Source organism: Orbicella faveolata, unplaced genomic scaffold, assembly GCF_042242905.1.
Source record: "Orbicella faveolata isolate gen_17 unplaced genomic scaffold, um_ofav_v1 contig_12, whole genome shotgun sequence".
NCBI classification, from domain to species: Eukaryota; Metazoa; Cnidaria; class Anthozoa; order Scleractinia; family Merulinidae; genus Orbicella; species Orbicella faveolata.
Window position 1 is genome coordinate 22,096,034 of NW_028301539.1, and position 21,119 is coordinate 22,117,152.

At 40.2% G+C, this 21,119-nt stretch overlaps 1 protein-coding gene and 1 long non-coding RNA gene across 2 annotated transcripts; one reads left to right on the forward strand and one right to left on the reverse strand.

Annotated features, from left to right (window-relative positions):
- On the forward strand, window positions 1-7,859 carry LOC149117190 (uncharacterized). The gene is made up of 2 exons (XR_016205581.1): window positions 1-923; window positions 6,688-7,859. It is a non-coding gene; the product is annotated as an uncharacterized LOC149117190 (long non-coding RNA).
- Window positions 7,860-9,037: 1,178 nt separating this feature from the next.
- LOC110059929 (basic phospholipase A2 taipoxin alpha chain-like) lies at window positions 9,038-16,563 on the reverse strand. The gene is made up of 4 exons (XM_089282853.1): window positions 16,398-16,563; window positions 14,133-14,280; window positions 12,957-13,054; window positions 9,038-9,691 (listed from the first exon to the last, which is right to left on the reverse strand). Exons 1-4 carry the CDS (start codon window positions 16,483-16,485, stop codon window positions 9,570-9,572), a joined length of 456 nt encoding a protein of 151 aa, XP_089138979.1. The 5' UTR covers window positions 16,486-16,563; the 3' UTR covers window positions 9,038-9,569.
- Window positions 16,564-21,119: the final 4,556 nt, after the last annotated feature.

Here is a 21,119-nt window from a genome sequence, read left to right on the forward strand (position 1 = left end):
GGAAATTTGCAAGAAAAACCAAGACCAGAAGTTGGTCGTCATATAAAGCTTTTTATTTTTTTTTCACGACAAAACTTTTACGCCGACTCCGGTTACGCTTGAGATTAAGATTAAGGAAGTTTTAAACACTTATTTCGGTGCTTTCCACGGTCTGTGGAGGACGAAGTCAGCTGGGCTTGACACAGGCGGCCCAAGCTCACAATGCGAGGAGTTATTATTATTTTTTAATATTTATGCGAACGTTCAGCGCGCGAAACGTGACACAGTTACCGCCGACATCTACTATTACATAACGACCGAGTTTGGTTACGCGAAACGTGACCTTCGGTTTGAATTTATAAAGGTTTGTAAGGGGAAAAACGGTTATCGACATTACAGCCGAAATTTTAGTATTTTTGCAACAAAAATGGCTCACCTCAATGCCTTGTTGTCTTTTTTATTGTCATCTCGCTTCTCAGCTCGATCCGAAGCCTTTTAAGCGAGTTATCGCTTTTTGGTTTTCCTCTACTAAGGAAGAGTAAAGGCTACACACTCGATTCTGGACTGACCCCCGCTCGAAGCGAAAAAAAAAAAAACACTGAAATCCCGCCGGCCGCCCCAATTTCTCCGCAGAATCATAGTACAGGGTTAAGCGCTCCCTTTCAGTTAAATTCCAAGCCAAATTCATCTCCACAGCGCACGATACAAAGCTTTGAATCGAAGAACGCTAACCATCCGGAATCAGTGATCATGCTGCCGGGACCAACCATGGACACATTCGTAACCCAAGCGGAATGGCGGGCTGACAAATTGACCCTAACCAGGGGAAGGGAGCGCACAGTTCTCGACAAGCCAGGTACTTTGCTCCACGGTCCCCTGGGAAGATTTTTGTCCAGGCCGCCGACGGAGCCAAGTGTAGAGGAATGAAGGTCCTTAGTCAAGATGTAAGTATGCACTAAATATTACTGAATATTCGCGGCACATGTCACAATAGCCAAGGGAATTTGCTTTAGTTTTGTTGCATCACAGTCATATTATGTCTTACTCTAGATTTAGCAATTTTTCAGTGTCAAATTTTGTCCTTTAACGGTGTACTTTTATTCAGAATTTATTTACATATGGTGAACGCTGTGAAGTCGGTGTTTCTCTGTATTTTGCTAAATGAAAACTATTGCTTAGAAGCTAAGCTTATGGAAATCATATTCATTTATCGTGTAATGCATGCATGCATTGAGTTTAAACTCAAAAATTTCTGAGAGAAAAAAATCTTTTCCCTGCTTTTTGACAACTCAAACTGATCAGTCAAGCCCAGCTGACTTCGTCCTCCATGGCCACAGACCGTGGAGAGCACCGAAATAAGTGTTTAAAAAAGTTTTGCCGGGGAAAAAATAAAAAGCTTTCTATGACGACCAACTTCTGGTCTTGTTTTTCCTTGCAAATTTCCATGTATATGTTGAGTGAAAAAATATTCGTGTTATTGATATCTCAGCCAGTGAAAGGCTCCATCTAACGCGCGCTCTGATTGGCTGAAACAGCGTGCTTTATTAGAGAACAGAGCACGGGTTGATGATGGTAATTTGGCTTTCGAGTTTTTGCTTCGGAATTTTGACAAATTTGACCTAAATTAAACATCCCCTGTGACTTAGGCAAACGCAATGGAAACGAGCTATTTGTCTGCAGTAAATGTGGGTCACAGAGACCATTGTTAGCGACAGTAGTGTTAAAACTGTACTAAAATAACAAGTTTTGCCAGATTCCCGCCGACAACACATGTAGCGAAATGAACAAATTCTCAACCTAAACAGTGCTTCGATAAGAGACATTATATTTGTTACGAAGGTAGAAATTATACTAAAGAAGTAGAACTGACAACGACAGAAAACAACAAATGAACTGTCTCTGTTTATGATAAGAAGCTTTATTTTTGTAAAAATGCTCAATTGCTCAAACAACACTTACATGCAGTTTAGTAATGCTCGTTCTCCGGTCATCTCAGTGAAGTGAACCGACGAGTGGTCAGTTCAAAGCTTGCTCCGATATTCTCTTCTGTGCTCAGAGTAGAACCAGTGGGAGCAGTTTAGTCTTTCTAACTTTTACGCTAGTTTGTGAATCCTGCTGCATGCGGCTACAAGCCGCAAATAACTGTAGCTGCTTTCAAATTCAACTCGGCATTTCGCATTTTCATCCGCAAGCTTTGAGCTCCTCGTTTCGCAATTTCCACTGGAAAAGTGCATGTTTTCATGGTCTACAATACGGCCGGATTCCTCTGGACTATAAACCTTTACCTGCCTTAAGATTCGTATTTAAAATTAACTAAAAAGCGAACTTTGAAGGCACCGTTCTGCTCTCAAAAGCCGCTCAAACTACTCGAAACTGAAAGCTTAGCTGAAGTCCAGTTTGTGATTGACAGCTGTCGCTTCGTTAACACAATACAACCAGGGCTCGAACCCGGAGAGCTCTATCCGGAGACGAACGTACTAACCATGAGGCCACCACGCCTCCCACATACCTTGCACAAAGGTAGTTATTAAAACAAGGAGAATAGTGATTTGGTGCATTTTGTGGTAACAAAAAAGTGTAAATATGTCGCGAAAGACTTTAAAAAAATAATGAAATCCAACATGTCGAATGGAAGAAAGTGAACTTAATGATGTCCAGAAGATGAAATAACGAAAATGTCCATTTCGTAGGCCAAGCTTAGGGTCAATTACTGGAACGGAAAATGATTTTCATATTTCTAATAACACTGAAAACATAGGAGTTCCATTGACCCTCCCTAGTACCACGGTGGGGGTATGAGTTTGCTTAATATACGTCCAAGGCTTAAGACATACTAAATTCTCGTGACAAACTCGCCTCGTGATTTAGTTTATTTAGCAAAAACCCTGTGCTCATAGTAATAGAGAAATGCTTTACTTTCCAATATCATTTTAAATTCATCAGTTTCTGTCCAGTCAAACCTCACAAAATAGTGAAATCCAACATGACAGATCACACAAAGTGCTCTTAATGATGTCATGTGACGTCTATGACGTCACAAATAAAGAATCTTATTTTTCGGCGCAAGGTTAGGATTATCTATTAAACGGCAAATAATTTTTATATCTCTCATTATAAAGAAACGCTAGGGTTAGGGTTAGGGTTAGTGTATACTCTTAATTAAGTAATCGTGGAAACCGTCTGATTGAAAGCAGTGAGTTGGTTACGAAGGAACTTGAACCAGCCACGTATGCAACACGGCAAGACCAAGCTTCACGCGTGCTGCACATTACATCTTGTTGTGTATTGTTCTTCAAGGTATGTTTTCTTGGCATTGAACACAAACATAGGTCGATATAATACATTCACCCACCCTTGTACCAAGGTGGGGGGATAAGTTTGCTTTTAAGTCCAAGCCGGTTAAGACATAAGATGTAGATTTAGCCAAGCGTAAAAGCGGAGCTTCGACACAGTTGTTTAATAATAATAATAATAATAATAATAATAATACTTTAATAATTTATTGATTTATATTGCGCTTTTTAACATAAAAAGATCAAAAGCGCATTACAATATTAAAATATACTTAATTTAATATGCACATAAACTAAATTTAACAATAATTAAGCAATCTAAACGCTGAAGGCTAAAAGCTAACTCGAAAAGATGTGTTTTCTTAAAAGTTAAAATAGGACAATATTGCGCAGGCTTGCTGGGAGCGCGTTCCACACTGTAGGCCCAGCTACGATGAAAGATCTATCACCAAAAAATTTTTTCGTTTTCCCTGCTGGATATAGTAGAATAGTACCTGAATTAGAGCGCAATGAGTAGCGTGCGTGCTTTCTAACATTAATTGAATCGCTAATATAAGCTGGTGTCATAGCATTTAGTGCTTTAAAAGTTAAAAGTAAAATTTCAAAATGTATTCTATACCTAACTGGCAACCACAGTGTAATTCTTGCAAAACGGGCGTAATATGGTCATATTTGCGCTCGAAGTTATTAACCTAGCTGCTGCGTTCTCTACTCTCTGCAGTTTAGTTATTTCACAATCTGAAAGTCTATAAAGAATTCTATTGCAATAGTCAATTTTGCTTGTGACGAAAGCATGCTGAACCATTTCTAACTTATATCTAGCTAAAAATTTACTTCTTTGCTTAATATCATGGAGCCAGAAAAGTGCCGCGTTACAAGACTTGGAAATATGGGTAGACTTGGAGAAGTTAGAGCCAAACCAGGAGCCAAGACTGCGCACTTCAGACACGTGCTTAATGTCTGTTGTGCCAACACGGACTGTACAAGGATTAATTTTCAACAGTTGTTGTCTAGATCCGATAATAAGAAATCCAGTCTTATCATCATTAATTTTTGGTTTGTCCTGGTACATCCATTTTCTTAAGCCACTAATGCATCTTTCCGTGGCGCACACCGCCTCTGCCTGATCCGTCGGACTGTTGGACTTAAAAGACAAGTAGAGTTGAGTGTCATCAGCGAAGCAATATTTATTTGGATGTTGTTAATAATAAACAATTATTGGATGAGGTTTTTGTGATATCCGGGATAATCAAAGTCGAGGTAAGTGTTATCAGCCTCACCCTTCGGCTTCGGCTGATAACATTAACCGAGACCATGATTATTTCGGATATCACAAAACCGAATCTAATAATTGTTTTATTAAATACATTGTTTTAAAGAAAATAACGAAAAACGCATTATTGCACCGAACACAGTTTATTTTCGACAAGCCATGTTCTTACTTCGCTGTCCGTGAACTTGACATTGCTCTTGGAATTCATGCATTGCGCGCGCAACCTACAGATTATTCACTGATCTGTTAGCAGATTAGTGAATAATCTGTAGGTTGCGCTGTTTCCCAGAATTAACTGTAGGCTTTTAGCCAATGGGAGATGGTGACTACAATGTATAATTATGAAAATAATCCAACATGTAAGGCAAAGTTTTGACGATTTTGTAGTTTCGGCCCAAAATTGTGCCGCATCCGCATTGGATTACATTGCAGTTTTTTCTATAAGACTGCTGTGATCAGCAGAGCTTTATGAATGTGTGATAATGAAAATGAAAATTGAGCCTTAATTCCTGGGCAGATTTCATAGGGGAACCAGACAGGCCACCCTCTCCCCCTCCACGCCTTTTTTTTCTGTTTTCTTTCGTGGATTGAGTGATGGTCGACGTAAGTCAATCGCTTTCCAGGTTTAGCAGGTTTAGCAAGCATGTTCTTAGCCCTGCGCCAGCACTCACATCGCTTAGCGGATTCTCCCAACTCGAGATGGACCAAGGAGCGCTTGGAACAGGACATTGATGCGCCATCTTGTGGCCAATTTGAGCCGAGACGTCGCATTTCACCTTTTTCTGGTCTCAAGTGATTTTTTCTCTCTAATAACTACTGGCCAAATCCGTGCTAAATTAGAAACATGTCAGATCTTTTTGTACATAAGCAACGTGTACACGAAAGGGGCAGCAAAGCAGAACAAAGCCATTAAATGTTGACACAAGAAGGCCGCCAATAGGTACCTTCTTGAAAAGATTTAAGAAGCGAGCAATCTGATATTTTTGTTTTTCATTTTTCATTGTTGATAGCGGTAGGCTTCTATCTTATTGGGTTGACTACTGCTTTACAGTGTAAGTAAGCTTAATTTACACTAGATTTTTGATTCGGTCAGTGTAAAACGCAGATTGCGGACCGCAGACTACAGGGGTACTAAAATGCAGGCCGCAGACTATGGACTTTTTAACTGAATGGTGTTACCATTTCCACCATTGAGAGCTAACCGTAAACAGGCTAACTGGAGCTTTAATTAGGCTAACCTGAGTGATATCCAGGCTAACCGGATTGATGTTTAGTTTAACTGGAGCGCTATTCAGGCTAACCGGAGTGCAGACTACAAATTAGCCTGAATAATAATGTTTATGGTCAGCGCCCGATAATGGAAATAACGCGATATATACTTATGTAGTCTGTAGTTTGCAGCCTTCATTTTACCCCAGTCTACAGTCTGCGTTTTACACTGACCATTTTCAATTCGATTGCCAGCAAAGTGGAAGTGAAATCTGAACGTCTTTGTTCATTACTAAATTACACAGGCTATCAAAGAATATTCGATTGTACAGTATCTTCAGAACATAAATTAAGGAAAAAAGAGTCTACTCCCATATACATGTGCTTGAGTGTTGAGTGTTAAAGTTCAAAATATTATGGGTAATCAAATTTCTCTAGGTCCCGGGTTAGAATCTAGTCATAGTTTATGACAAATTGTGTGGCTATTAAGGCCGATACAGGGTATGCTCTATTTGCTATATGGTCCATTTGCACGACTAGTACACACGGGGGAGCATAGTGTGGGAACTTTCTCCATATTATGGTACACAGGAGGGAGCATTTTCAAGTTTGTTTAATTTGCCCCGGGATCTTGCTCCCAAATATTTAACTGGTTTAATGTTGTGGAGCGTTTTGCAGAGTGGAAATTCTGCTCCCGAGAATGAATTAAACCCATGAAATTGTTGATAGACATGGAGGAGCTTTGCTCCGGGAGCGTGCCCCTGGAGCAAAACCCCTCGTGTGTATTGGCCTTTATGTTGGTTACAGTAATTTGATACACCTTAACTGATAGTAATTTTGAACATAGTTAATAGTCTCCCTCCATTACTATGTTTTGAATAGTTAATTTTTTTAAATTTATTTATTTCCACTCCACTTTTATTCTGTTTGCAGAACGGTAAAATGGCTACAATTTATCGGGTCTAATTGACATACAAACCATACAAGAGACATACAAGTTGTGGTTTCACTAGATAGTACAAACTAAGGTAACCGGAGTTGTGGGAATATCATTCCAGATTTGTATTATCCATGTCAGCAAACGCTTATGCTAAGTATGTGCTGCTTGAGTCAAACAACAAAAACCCCAATCATTCTGTAATCATTGCAGGCTGTTAAATTTACTTTCTAGGCTCTACTTCATTTTAGGACTATTTGTATTTTGGCCGATGTACAATGATGTTTAATCCCTAAAAAGGCCAATCACTGCTCTGAGATTGTACAACTGAAGTGCATGGTACCTATGCAGTCATTGGAGAGCCTTAATTGCATATTTCTTGCAAAATAATGCACAACATTTGACTTCAATGTCCTCGGACACTTTTACTTGGAGAGCTATCGCTGCTTTTCTTTTTTGTCCAAGTGTTTCCTTCCTCTGACTGGTATCGGTGACATTCTATCGTGCTTTAGAGCAAATTATTGCTGAAAATGTTCACTAGACATAAAAAACTTCTGTTCGCTAGAAAAGGCGGCAACACACAGAGTTCGCGCTCGCGCAATGCTATCTCATGTAAGCCCTCAATGCGGTGAAGGAATAGAATTCGTATTGCAGTCAGTCTTTCGTGGAAAGACAGTAGCTGACCATTACTATTCAGCAGGTCTCGTATAGACAAAATGTCACTGTCAAACCATTCTTTGATAAAAACTGGTTTTCCTCCAACGAAAATTTCTTTGTTATTAAATAGGACCGTATCTTGCGTTCCGTCGTAGCTGTAGAGATTTTATAATTCGTTGAAAAAAGTAAGAATATCTTTGTAAAACAAGGGCAGACCGTCTATGTATTTTACGTCATAATTACATCATAAAAAGTTCAAAACTCCAATTTTTCTTAGGTAATAATCTGGAATCATTTTCCAATTTCTTATTTCTTACAATTGTGACTTGATGTGATGGAAAAAATTAGCATGCTAAGGAAAGACCATCAGAAGTATAAGAGAATCTTGAGCAAGCTACCCTGGAAGTCCCAACTGTTATCTGTTATTAGCAAAATGAGGTTTAGTGAGGTCACTGTTCAGTTTTAATAAGCTAAAGCTAAAGTATGGAATAAATCTGATAAGAACATTGTACATTGCATTGCTATGGCAACCTTTTTATGTTTAGATGATAGTTGGATCTTGCTGGGCAGTGATTGGGCTTTCATAGCACTTTCATAGCGTCTCTTTTAGTTACACCTATTCCGGTTTGGGGGAATGGGTACTGACCGGACTTTTGATTGGGGTCGTGCTTTCTAAATGGTACGGGAACCGGGAGTAAACGGTATGGAAAGCGGGAGTAAACGGTACGGGAAGAAGGAGTAAACGGTACTGGAAGTAGGAATAAACGGTACGGGAAGGTGGAGTAAACAGTAGGGGAGCCGGGAGTAAATGGTAGGGGAAGCGAGAGTAAACGGTACGGGAAGCGGAAGAAAACGTTACGGGAAGGGGGAGTAAACAGGAAGGGAGCCGGGAGTAAATGGTAGGGGAAGCTAGAGTAAACGGTGCGGGAAGCGGAAGAAAACGTTACGGGAAGGGGGAGTAAACAGGAAGGGAGCCGGGAGTAAATGGTAGGGGAAGCTAGAGTAAACGGTACGGGAAGCGGAAGAAAACGTTACGGGAAGGGGGAGTAAACAGGAAGGGAGCCAGGAGTAAATGGTAGGGGAAGCAGGAGTAAACGGTACGGGGAGCGGAAGAAAACGTTACGGGAAGGGGGAGTAAACAGTAAGGGAACCGGGAATAAATGGTAGGGGAAGCGGGAGTAAACGGTACGGGAAGGGTGAGTAAACAGTAAGGGAGCCGGGAATAAATGGCACGGAAAGCGTGAGTAAACGGTACGGGAAGGAGGAGTAAACAGTAAGGGAGCCGAGAGTAAATGGTTCGGGAAGTGGGAGTAAACGGTTCGGGAAAGGGCACTAAATTTTACGGCAAGGGCGAGTAAACGGTATCGGCAATTCAACGGGAGTAAACGGTGAGGGAGCCGGGAGTGAGCGGTAGGGAAGGCGGGAACTTTGGACCCCTTGTCCGCACTTGCGTATCATCGGTGAATACGTCGTGAGCTTGTCGACTTTACAAGGGGCTGGAACTTTTCTAATCCTGAACATGATTCAAACAGGCAGTATTGAAATCCTCGTTCATTTCTGTTTGTGCTGTAACCCCACCACTATGAAGTGTATCTCTGGTCCCAGCACTGTTTACATTGAAATGGGGTTTGATGGTACTGTTACTCCGCGACGAAAAATACCAATACAAGAAAGACTGTAAAAACACAGTTCTTAAAACTGAACAATTTAATAAAAGCGAAACTATTGAGCAGGACCGTGCAAACTTGAGTTATGGTATTACAACTTTTATTGTCTCCTACGCGTTTCGTCTGACTATAAACGCAGACTTCGTCAGGGAGTAAAAAACTACAACAATTATAACTGTATATATTGTTAGCGTGGACTAGAGTAGTATGCCAACATCATGCAATAACTTAAACGTGATTTTCGTTTAGGAAATACAACATACGCGTTTACCTCTAGGAATTGCGTCCAGGAAACAGGCCTGAAAATAATTCTACGCAGCGAGTGTCCTGTTATATTTTGGGGACCACAGTTTTAGTGCTAAAATTGTGCTGTGAACGCCATTAAAACACAAGGGATTGCTCACAGCAGATTTACTAGACAAAAATATAGAGGAGAAAAAACACTGATAAAATATTGATAAAAATAATGACGATGATTATGGTGATAACGCTCATCTGACCCCTCGGCGTTTCATGTGTGCAGACTGTCACTGAAGCCAGTTCCATTGACATGCTCAACAATGGTGGTGCTTTCGGTAATCTTTGTAATTGGGGTCATAATTGGAGCGGGCAAAACAGCGAGCAGCAGCTCCGTCGCACTCACAAATGAGCTTCTCACAACGGTCGTTATTTGAACCTAACATATCAAGAAGAAAAAAGGATCTGTCGTAAAAGTTTATACTGAACATCATTATTGCTGTTCTACGATTTTCCCGGGGTTGATGCTTTCGGCTATGGGGGATAAATAAAACTTTAATATTTTAGTATGTTATGTTGAGAGATTAATTTAAGGTCTGCTTGATTCGAGCCACAGAAGCCAACTGTTCCGTTTACAATTTAAACTGCAGTCAAGATTCTTTTCCCCCGACAATTTCTGGGATCTCAGGAGTCTTTGCACACAGTTTGTGTTCTAAATTAACGATAGTGATAAATGCAGAGCGAGTTACGAATTAACGGTAAACGTTATTCTGGTCTCGAGAAAAATCGAAAAATCAAATGGTTATCAAACCCTTCATGGGTTATGACTCATCAAGATTCAGCATTGATAGCCTGATATCATATTTTCAGTCAATTGATGATTCCAACAAATTGCTTGTCCGAGAATTGCCTTGCTGGGCAAGTTACTGTTAGCAATAGCAGCAAAAAATGCCGCGAGTGAACGGCCATTTTCCGCTTTGAAGCATGTGAGGACATTTTTTCGTGCAACAACTGGACACGCAGGGCTGAACCATCTCATGATGCTTCATGTCCACAGGGTCAGGACTGACAAGACTGACCTAGTGACTGCAGCCAACGAGTTTCTTGGACAGCGGGAAAAAGACAGCAGTTGTTTGGAAATTTGCTGCAAACGATTTACCCATAAAGTTGTCTTTTCCATCGAAGTCAACTCAAACATCCGAATTAGGTAAAGAAATGTTATTGTCCGTGGGGTCTATATAATAGTTTAATTTATCCATCATACAACACTGACAAGTTGCATATCAATTTGTACAAACCTGTTCAATCAGAAGAGTACAACGAGGGGGGCGTAAGGGGAGGTCCGAAAACCGCAAAACCGCGCAAAAATACGCCAAAAAACCGCAAACCGCGTCGGATTTTTTCCCGAATACCGAAACCGCACGTATATAGAGGCCACAATATGAAAGCTGACGTCAGCAAGACTTGTGATATATTCTGATAACATTGTACGTTAATATTAAACATACCATCATAACGCTAACGGTATATTGTACTACACTATTATACTCTGTTTACTACTAACCAAATGCCAAGTATGTGGGCCATGTACTTGAACGAGTACTGATATCTCCCTTGACTTTGAAAAACTCTGTCACTGATCCTGTACGTCTTGCATTGGGTGCCTGATTACCTTGGACGACCCTGTGCTAGTTGTGGAACGCGGAATAAATGTTTCTTCTGGAATTGTGACCTTCTTGTCTTGTAAAGAGTTCACGTTCAGTGGAGAAGACGATTGTTTACCTTATAACGAAACTTGTTCTTTTTTCTGACATTCTCCCCTTCTTTTCCTTCTTCATAGAAGATTGCCACGTAATTAATTACTACGTCCTCTTCGCTTTCAGTTGCGAAGTCGGCGACCTCAGTTGCCATTGTCGCGCATTGAATAATCAAAGCAACGAGAACACGAGGCTGTACGGCTGTACGAGCTAACATCTGGCATGGAATTTCAAGAAGTCGACGCATCGTTGGCCAAAACGACCAAAACGGTTAATCACATTAAGTATTAACTGGGAAAGGCCGTAATTGCAAACCACAGAGTTAAATTGTAAGCTGATATAATGAACCCTGATGCGTTGTAAAACAAAACACTTGGCTCGCGCTCAGAGGCGCGCTTGCAAAACAACCGGATGCCGACCGCCTGCCGACCGTTCTAAAGAGTGTTATCACCGCAGACATTTTTTTTTCACCGAAAACCGCGACTTGAAGGTTGTAATAACCGCAAACCGCTTAGTGTTTTGAAACCGCAACACCGCGAGTTAAAACGAAAATTACCGCAAAACCGCACCAAAAATAACGCAAAACCGCATCATCGCAAACCCTTACGCCCCCCTCTACAACGTTGAAGCAAAATATCCGATCAATGGTTTTAGTAAGTAAGTAAGTAAGTGAGTAAGTAAGTAAGTAAGTAAGTAAGTAAGTAACCTTTATTTAAACACGATAAGTAATTAAGCTTGCAGCTTGTGGGGTCGTGTATAAATAAACAATAAAGAATAATTAAACTAACTCGTGTCCCCGGGGTCGGTTAAAAATTGCCGGAAAATAGTCTCAGATGGCTGGAAATGCTATTTCAGAGACAATATATTTCAAAAAAATTCCTAGGAAGCACGCCTCGGACCCCTCTAGAATCTAGTGCCTTCAACGCTCGTGATGTTCCCTCTCCCCCCTCACCCCCACCCCCCACCCCTCAGTAAACTAAACCGTCCTATGGGCTTGTGTTGAAAATTCAAAAATTAAACAATTTGAAAACCTTCGAAGCGAATGTAATAGACGGAAAATGCCCACGGGCCGGCTTCCTGCGTGGGGTTCCACCGGGACTAATCGCCCATTAAAGTTCCTGCTATTATTTAGATCATGATGTAACAGAAAATTTTCGCGAATTTGGAATTTCAGACCTTTACGGCAAGAGAAAAAATTATAACGAATCTTCGGCAATTTTCTGTCTGGTTACTTTCATATAAAAACAAGGGAATGTGATGTTTCATTTGTTTTCCTAATAAGCTAATGTCGTCAGTCCTCGATTGCAACTTCGTATGTCGTCCTAGACCGGGCAAAATAAGTGAAATACTCTAGTAGGAATTAGCAAGGAGTGACAGGCCTGCACAACTTCTAACAATGGAAACTTTTGTACCATGTAATATATGACCCCTTTATAGTTTTGCTCTTACGAGTATGTCTTTTAGGGATTTACCTCTTTTATACGATATTAGTGGTGGCTCTTTGAAAATTTGCCGTAGAGAAGGCTGATTTTGTATCAAGTGCCATTTTTCCATTAAAACATTTTTGAGGTTGGGCACTGATGGTTGATATTGTGTTACAAAAGGCAAGAGTTCTTTCCGGCTTTCATGTTTTTGTCTTAGCGCCGATTCCCTTTCTGTGAATTTAATATCTGAAAGGAGTGTTTCGATCGTATCGTAGAACAGACAAAGTTAAACAGCTGTTATTTCGTGGTCTGTTCTTTAATCAACATTATTTCACGTCTTCGACAAGCGTTGGCGCGGAATCCTGGTAATTGGAGTTAATTTTCTCGAAATTTTTTTCGCGGGGATTTATTTTTATGGGATGTAATTTTTGCGGATCGTAGAAAAAACCTCGAAATTCTCGAAAATTAGATCCCGCGAAATTTCATGCCACTTGGTAGTCCATGCAACTAAAAAAATCCTCACCACAACCAGTGCATCCAGATCGGTCATACCAATCCCAATACGGGTCACAGTTATTTCTCAAGGCTTGATCATAGCACTCGTCATGAGTCTTACAGCATCTAGAATATTAATAACACAAACAGTAAGGAAAGAAGAAGAAGTTCCTCGGAACGATGACAACAATGTGATCAAACGCAACGTTCTTCCCGAGTCGCCTCATGGAATAAAAAAAAAAATCGCTTCAATGGTAAGTCTTTCGCTTCAGTCCCATGCACACAAGAGTTCTAAAACCTGAGGAATGCTATCTATGAAAGTTGCAAACTGTCGCTTTCGAGTTAGGTTCCGTTTTTTAACAATTACGTCTGAAACAAATTTTGGTTTGATCTGATTTTGAGCTTTACTGGCTCTGGCTAACAGATCATGAGATCCAACAAAGTCCTCAAATTGTTGTGGTCGGAAAAATTGTCTTCACGAGGTCCTTCCCTTAATCTTGTCAACTATCAGTTGGGGAGCAGGGTTGGCGCCGTGATGAGAGCTTCCGCCAATGTACAGGGCAATAGTACGTTAACTTAATATGGAACTTTCTGTGTAAAAGTTTAACTGAAGTGGCCGAGTAATAATAATAATAATAATAATAATAATAATAATGATAATGATAATGATAATGATAATGATAGTAATAATAATAACATTAACAATAACAGTAACCGTAACAGTAACAGTAACAGTAATAGAAATAGAAGTAGTCATAGCCTTAGTCAAAGTCATAGTCATAGTCATAGTCATAGTCATAGTCATAGTCATAGTCATAGTCATAGTCATAGTCATGGTCATGGTCATGGTCATGGTCATAATAATAATAATAATAATAATAATAATAATAATAAGACTAATAATAATACTAATACTTTTAATACAGTGTAATGATGATAATTTTTATTCTTTAAATCTCAGTGACTTACAATAATAATAATAATAATAATAATAATAGTAATAATGAGTTCTCTTTCATACAAACTTGAATTTTACATGTATCTAGTAACTAATAATGATGATGATGATGATGGTGGTGGTGGTGGTGATGATGATAATAATAATAATCAACCCCAATTACACCGGCTCGTGTATAACTGGCTAGGTTTGCCTAGGAGCGGTGAAAAAGAAGGAACTTGACGAATGGACGCTTCTGTTAAATACCTGTCTGTTCCGTCGACTGGCGTTCCGCTTCCACCACGTCCACACCAACAGCCATATCCGTTGTAGTCCCATCTACTGCGGCCTGTCGCACAGCTTATCATGCTTCCGAACTGCAACAAATGTCTCTTCACTCGCTTTAAGGGAAAACCTGCCGAATTAACGATGAAAATAACACACTAAACATGATTATTATGCTGGACCTGATTAATTGTTTTTACCCTCTTCTCTGCCTCATTGCCTAGTGGTGTGGAAAGCAGTGTTGAATCACAGCGCATCAGTTGCAACAAATACCTTGAATGGCACCATTTCATGATTACAAGACTCAGATTTCATTATATGATTACAAGACTGCAAGATTTGAAATTGTTGGCGGAACTAGAATACTCTTAAAATGCTGAAATGACTCATAGTCAAACTCACGATTCTTTGAGTTTGCCGAAATAGCCATAGCTTTGAGCATCAATGAGCTAACCTGCTCCAATACCAGGGGCACCCAACAAGGAAACTTTTTTGAAAGGGTTTAAGAGCTATTTATTGCGTTCTCAGATCCTTCAATGACCGTATTTACGCGGACCATAAGTGGCCTGCTTTGTTTGGCTTTCTTAGCTGAATACACAAAAGGCAGAAAATTTTAGGAATTGGAAACTCTTACGCCGAAATCACGAGCTGATTATGCCGCTCCGAAAATGCCAGTTGATCTTTCTTCGTAGAAAATCTCAACGTATTTAGCTTTCCGAAAACAAAAGGGACTAAAGTTTCTCCAAGTTACTAAAGTTCAACGTAGCATTTAACCGAAGAAAACTCTAGTTTTTTTTCACATAGTTTAATCCGAGATTCTGAGATGACTAAGGCCTTCCGAACAGATATTTCACCGAAACTATACGTTCGGTGAAGAATTTGCATCAATATTCACAATTGGCGCATTGAAAGAACTTTGACTTAAGCTTGCAGTAAACAGAAATTAAAGACTCGTTTGACTAGACTGTCTCCTTTCAAAGGACACAATCATAGTTTTAAGTTTTCTGTTAAAGAGTTCCTATTCGAATGATCTTCAAGCTTGCAACAACAATTTAAGGGCACCCAAAGAGCAAATTCATGTAAAAGCTTTAGAGAGACATCTCTAAGTTCCTTACAATGTATAAATACTGTTTAAGAGATGTTTTGGTTAGCTCAGAAGAATTTGACCTGTTCGGATTTCTTAGTTGAAAATTCAAGTGGCCGAAAATTTTAGGGAATAAAATCTTCCTTTCAGAAATTGCTGACTGAAATTTACAATTCATGAACTTGCTTCCCGAAAATACTAGCTGACTTTTTTGAGTGCCAAAAAATAATGAACCTTACTCTATCGGAAACGTTAGGGATTAATATTTCCACGGTTGCGAATCTTTTAGGTGATGAATGATTCAGTAAAGAAATCAATAGCTTTTCGTCAACGTAGGATCCGAAAATCTCCCACGGTTTGACTCTCCCGAACAGATGTTTAACGGAAATGTCTCGTGGGTATCTTTACCTTTGACAGTCCCGAACAATCACGCATCGAAAGTCACGACTACCCATAAACTACTTGGTGGTCAAATTTGCCGCTCGACAAAAAGAGATCTAAGATGGGTGTTAATCTAGCGATTAACACCCATCGTTCAAGATGTCTTTTTGAAGCTCTTGAAACGTTCTGTTTTAATAAATACCAACAAAAGTAAAAAGGATTCAGCGAAAACTTAAACTCCTAAAACTTTGAAAGGTTGGTCTTACGTTTATCCACACATACGCTCACAACTTTCGCGTCTCAAGGCCGCTTAATTGCGCTACTGTTCCGGTCCTTCTGAACTCGCAACTGGTCTACTTCAGTTATATCTCACCTTTTCTCAAACGACAGAAACCGAACATTTTTCAAACACCTTCGCTAGTTCATGAAGGAAATCCCTGAAGGAATAATCTGAGCCTTCAGGGTAGAAAATCCAGGAGTACCACCCATTTCTGAATGACTCGCAGTTGTAACGAGCAACTTTTAAGCCTTAATCAAAAATATTTGATGCCCGTGTCACGAATTTTGGCAGAAATCAAAGACGGCCATCACCATCCATAATCTTTGATGTGGTGTAAAGGTATGGTCAGAGACGACCTTTACCATCTTTGAGATAGGACAAAAGTGTTCATCAAAGGTACGTTTTCAAGCGGTGATACATGTTAACAGCAAGAGTTTCTTGACCATGTTGATTTTACTCGCTGCGTCACTGCTTTTGCATAGACTATAAGATTGGTACTTACTCTGGTCTTCTTTTACCAAGCCGGTCAAACAGCATCCGACCATGAAGGCGAGCAGCAGAATGATCTTGATCAAGGGAATAGGTGACATGATGCGATATTGTTCCTCTGCGATAAATGAATGGGAGATCTAGACACGACCGCTTTATAAAGCCTTTGACCCCTTCTTTGTATTTCCCTGTTTTAAAAAGCAATTAACAGTTGTTTGTACTGCAATTGCTGAAGTGCAAATAAGGATAGAAAACATTTCTCATGTTTCCCTAATAACTTCCTTGCTGCTGCAACAGGTGTCACTAGTCTTTTATTTCCCGAGTACTTGCCCAATTTGGGCCACCTTATCCCGGTAAAATCAATTCTAATTCAGTTAAAATAAGGCCCATTAACTCACATACTCGAATCTTTTGCCTAAAGTTTCACAGTAATAAAAGCAGTTTTCAAGATAGTTCCTGACCGACTGTCACGTCTCTATCACCGGGCTTGCTGATGCGACTGACGGATTGTTTTTGTGGACGTTAATTGTGTTACATGAAACCAAAAACACGTTCTGATCTTCTTCATTGTTTCTACTGCACTTGCTGAAGTGCAAAAAAGGATAAAAAACATTTGTCACGTTTCCCTAATAACTTCCTTGCTGCTGCAACAGGTATCACTAGTCTTTTATTTCCCGAGTACTTGCCCAATTTGGGCCACCTTATCCCGGTAAAATCAATTTTAATTCAGTTAAAATAAGGCCCATAAGCTCACATACTCGAATCTTTTGCCTTAAGTTCCACAGTAATAAAAGCAGTTTTCAAGATAGTTCCTGACCGACTGTTACTTCTCTATCACCGGGCTTGCTGATGCAACTGACGGATTGTTTTTGTGGACGTTAATTGTGTTACATGAAACCGAAAACACGTTCTGATCTTCTTCATTGTTTCTACTGCACTTGCTGAAGTGCAAAAAAGGAAAGAAAACATTTGTCACGTTTCCCTAATAACTTCCTTGCTACTGCAACAGATATCACCAGTCTTTCATTTCCCGAATACTTGCCCAATTTGGGCTACCTTATCCCGGTAAAATTAATTATAATTGAGTTAAAATAAGGCCCTTAAACTCACACATTCGAATCTTTTGCTTAAAGTTTCACAGTGATAAAAGCCGTTTTTAACATGGCTCCTGACCGACTGTCACGTCTTTATCACCGGGCTTGCTGATGCGACTGGCGGATTGTTTTTGTGGACTTGTTAATCGTGTTACATGAAATCGAAAACACGTTCTGATCTTCTGCTCTTTTTTTGCTGAACGCAGAAAAAATGATAATGAATACACGCTCCCTTACAAGAAGGAATGGATCACCGTCTGACAAAAAAACCTGTAGCAAAATTTGACAGTTCTATGTGCAGTTGATTTGCTTTACTAGAAGTGAAGTGAAGTGGGGTCACTGGTAGAATGGAGGGGTGGGTGGGGGGGGGGTGGGGGTAGGGAGTGGCAACCCGGGAGTAGGGGAGCGAGAGATTAGAGGGTGGGAGGCTGTATATCCCAACGAGCGGAAACCGGGGAAGACTGGAGAAGTAAAATTTCGCAAGATGGGAGAATTTGGCCGAAAAAGACTCAAAGCGACGGGAGCCGGGAGCCAAAGGTACGGGAACCGGGAAGATGATTTGAGAAACACTTGTCCTCGCATTTCATTGCATTCACATGGTGAAGAAATGTACTTATACTCTAATCACCCTGAAACGATTATAAAATATTTTGTAACTAATCTTAATAAACACAAACACAGCATCAGGGGCGGGCATCTCGTTTATTGATGCAGGATACAGCGAGCGTTACATCATCATAAAGAAAATACAGCAGTGAATAAACAGAAAAATTAAAAAGCAAAGTTGAAAGAGATGCCTTCGAGTGGCTCTTGCATAACTTACAAATTCTTAAATAGCCTACTAGTCCCTTAGGGATTCACGCCTAAAATACTTCTACACGAACCATACATAGTGAACATACTCCAGTGTAATTAGCGAAACGTTACAAAATATATTTATACTCTAATCACCCTGAAACGATTATAAAATATTTTGTAACTAATCTTAATAAACACAAACACAGCATCAGGGGCGGGCATCTCGTTTATTGATGCCCGCTTTCGAAAATAAAGAAAGAGAACAAAGGAATCTAAGTGTGCAAACTTCAAGAAACTGAAAGTAAAGATTCTAACTTATCGTAATATAGCCGTAGCTAGCCGTCCTTGGCTCGATCAGTCTCCCATCTGCCGTGACATAAAGAGTCTAGATTGTTGATGTCTGCTCCTTAGCGGCCCCTGTTCTTAAGCTATGTAGATCAAATAAGTGTATAAGATATCCTAGTTCCGCAAACGCATGCCAAGTCTAAAACTTTATGTTACTACAAATTTTTTGAGAGCAAAATATGCTCTATCTTTGAAGAAAATAAATTCATAAAATTAAAACTAAAAATTACATATAATAAACATCTGTTTTGCTCTCACATGTATAAATTCTGACAAATGCATCGCAAAAACTAACGTCACAACAGCGAAGGCTAGCTAACTCGTTGACGCGGAGAAACGCCGATTAGGCAGTCACGCAAATTGCAGCTAAGCGATGATTAGAGGGATTAGCCTTGGGGCGCGCAAGCCTATTATATATCCTCAAAATCATCTCGGGAGTAACAGCGCCCCCCTTTTTATGGAAACAGGTTTTGTAAGCTCAATTTTAGCCGCCTCGAGAACACTTGTATCACAAGTCAAATCACAAATCGGAAAGCCATACCGATGGTGTGCCCAATTTATGCCATAACAGACAGACTCAAGTGTGGAGTAGAGGGAACTCTGCTGCAGCAAAATACTCCAAATAAGGAGCAATGACGTCTCATCAGACGGCAAACAAGCGACTTCCTCAAAGCGCGAAGACCATTCTCTAAATGTTTGAAAGTCACTTGAATAACGCTCTGTTGTTGAAGGGGCCTTTGCTTTAGAGGAACGCAAGGGAAGAGCTTCCGTTGACTTGCGAAGCCGTCTGGATCTCTTGAGTGGGCAACCTTTGAAGTAAACACACATCCACTTTGTAGACTTGAAAGATAACAAAAAAAAAAAGTGAGAACAATTAGAAAAAACAAAAAAGCAACAACACGCAGATCAGAACATAAGGAAGGCCCAGAGGCCTAAATCTTGTATTCAGCACACTATATACTGGCAGTCCTGCACAAAAACGGCATGGCTCAACGGCCTTAAACAGTGTAATCACCTAAGATCAACACGTGATAAACGGGCAGTCCCGCACAAAGATGACATGGTCCAACGGCCTAAAACAGTGCAATCACCTAAGATCAACACATGATAAACGGGCAGTCCCGTACAAAAATGACATGGCCCAATGGCCTAAAACAGTGCAATCACCTAAAATCAACACATGATAAACGGGCAGTCCCGTACAAAAATGACATGGCCCAATGGCCTAAAACAGTGCAATCACCTAAGATCATGAACACATGATAAACGGGCAGTCCCGCACAAAGATGACATGGCCCAACGGCCTAAAACAGCGTAATCATGACCGCGCAGCATGACTTCTCCATAGACAGGTTCTACTGGATACTGTACTGTACAGCCCCGACAAGCAACTAAAATTCTCCGAGCCAAAAGGGAACTGTTATTTGTCCCATGGAGATAAACATCTTTACCGTTCTCAACGAAGAGAAAATCAATAACAAAAGATCTGAAACCCCACCTACGATTCACCAAAAAGGGCCAAAAGGGAGCTGAAAGGCCAATAACTGAAGAGTAACCAGTTCTATTGACAAAAACATATGTGGCGGATGACATTTTTAACGAAGCAGGTGGCACCAGCCAACAGGTTTCTCCTACCCAACTAAATGCTAGGGAATATTCGAATAGAAACTGGGAAAACTTGAATTTTTTTTTTTTTTTAACTGGGAAAGTAATCAATTGAACAGGGACCCCAATAAGAGGTTACTTCATGAAAATAGCTATCTTTAACCGACCAGTCATCAATCGACGATCTTGCATAAGTAATCAGCTGAACGAGGTATCAACTCAGCCTCGATTTTGATATTACTTTCTTTGGCGGTATCAAATATATCACCGGCGAGTTGAAGCGAACACAGTTTCATACTACCAGAATCGACGATCAAAGGTACAGTTTGGTTGTCAGTAAACCACTTAACAGAGCATCCTGAAAGAAGATGTGCAAACTTTTCAAAGCAAAACAAACACAGTGGAGTTCTCTCCACGTGGTACTCGATCTGGTATTCGTCTACATAGAATCTCAGTTTTTGCGCGAAAACAGGCATGCTACCAATGGCAATGAAAGCAGCCAATCCAATAGCGCTAACATCCGAGTATACAATACGAGATAGTCTGCGAGCAACGTCTGCAAAACACTGGAACTGAGATAAGAAACATTATTCTTCCAGAACTCTAACTGTATGGAAACTGACAACGGGTTAACCACAGCAGGAGCACACGCACACTCGACCACTGAACCTGTGGCCAGAAGATCAGAAATAGCCTGCTCGACAAATCACTATACTGGACTGGATGGCTGAGCGATTATTAGAAAACTGAGCTGAGGGTAGAATGTAAATAAAGAGAATCTGATACTCCACAAAAATAGTATCGCGAATAAAGCAAGAAGCACTTGTATGATTTCAAAACTCTACATTAACCTTAAGGTTGCCTTTAACTTAGATATAATGCGTTCCGTCCTA

Coding starts and splice junctions, on each gene's coding strand:
- LOC110059929 (XM_089282853.1), bottom strand. CDS start 16,485: ATGTCACCTATTCCCTTGATCAAGATCATTCTGCTGCTCGCCTTCATG. Junction 13,055..14,132: donor CCAGTCGACGGAACAGACAG/GTATTTAACAGA, acceptor TTAATATTCTAG/ATGCTGTAAGACTCATGACG. Junction 9,692..12,956: donor ATCTGGATGCACTGGTTGTG/GTGAGGATTTTT, acceptor TTGATATGTTAG/GTTCAAATAACGACCGTTGT.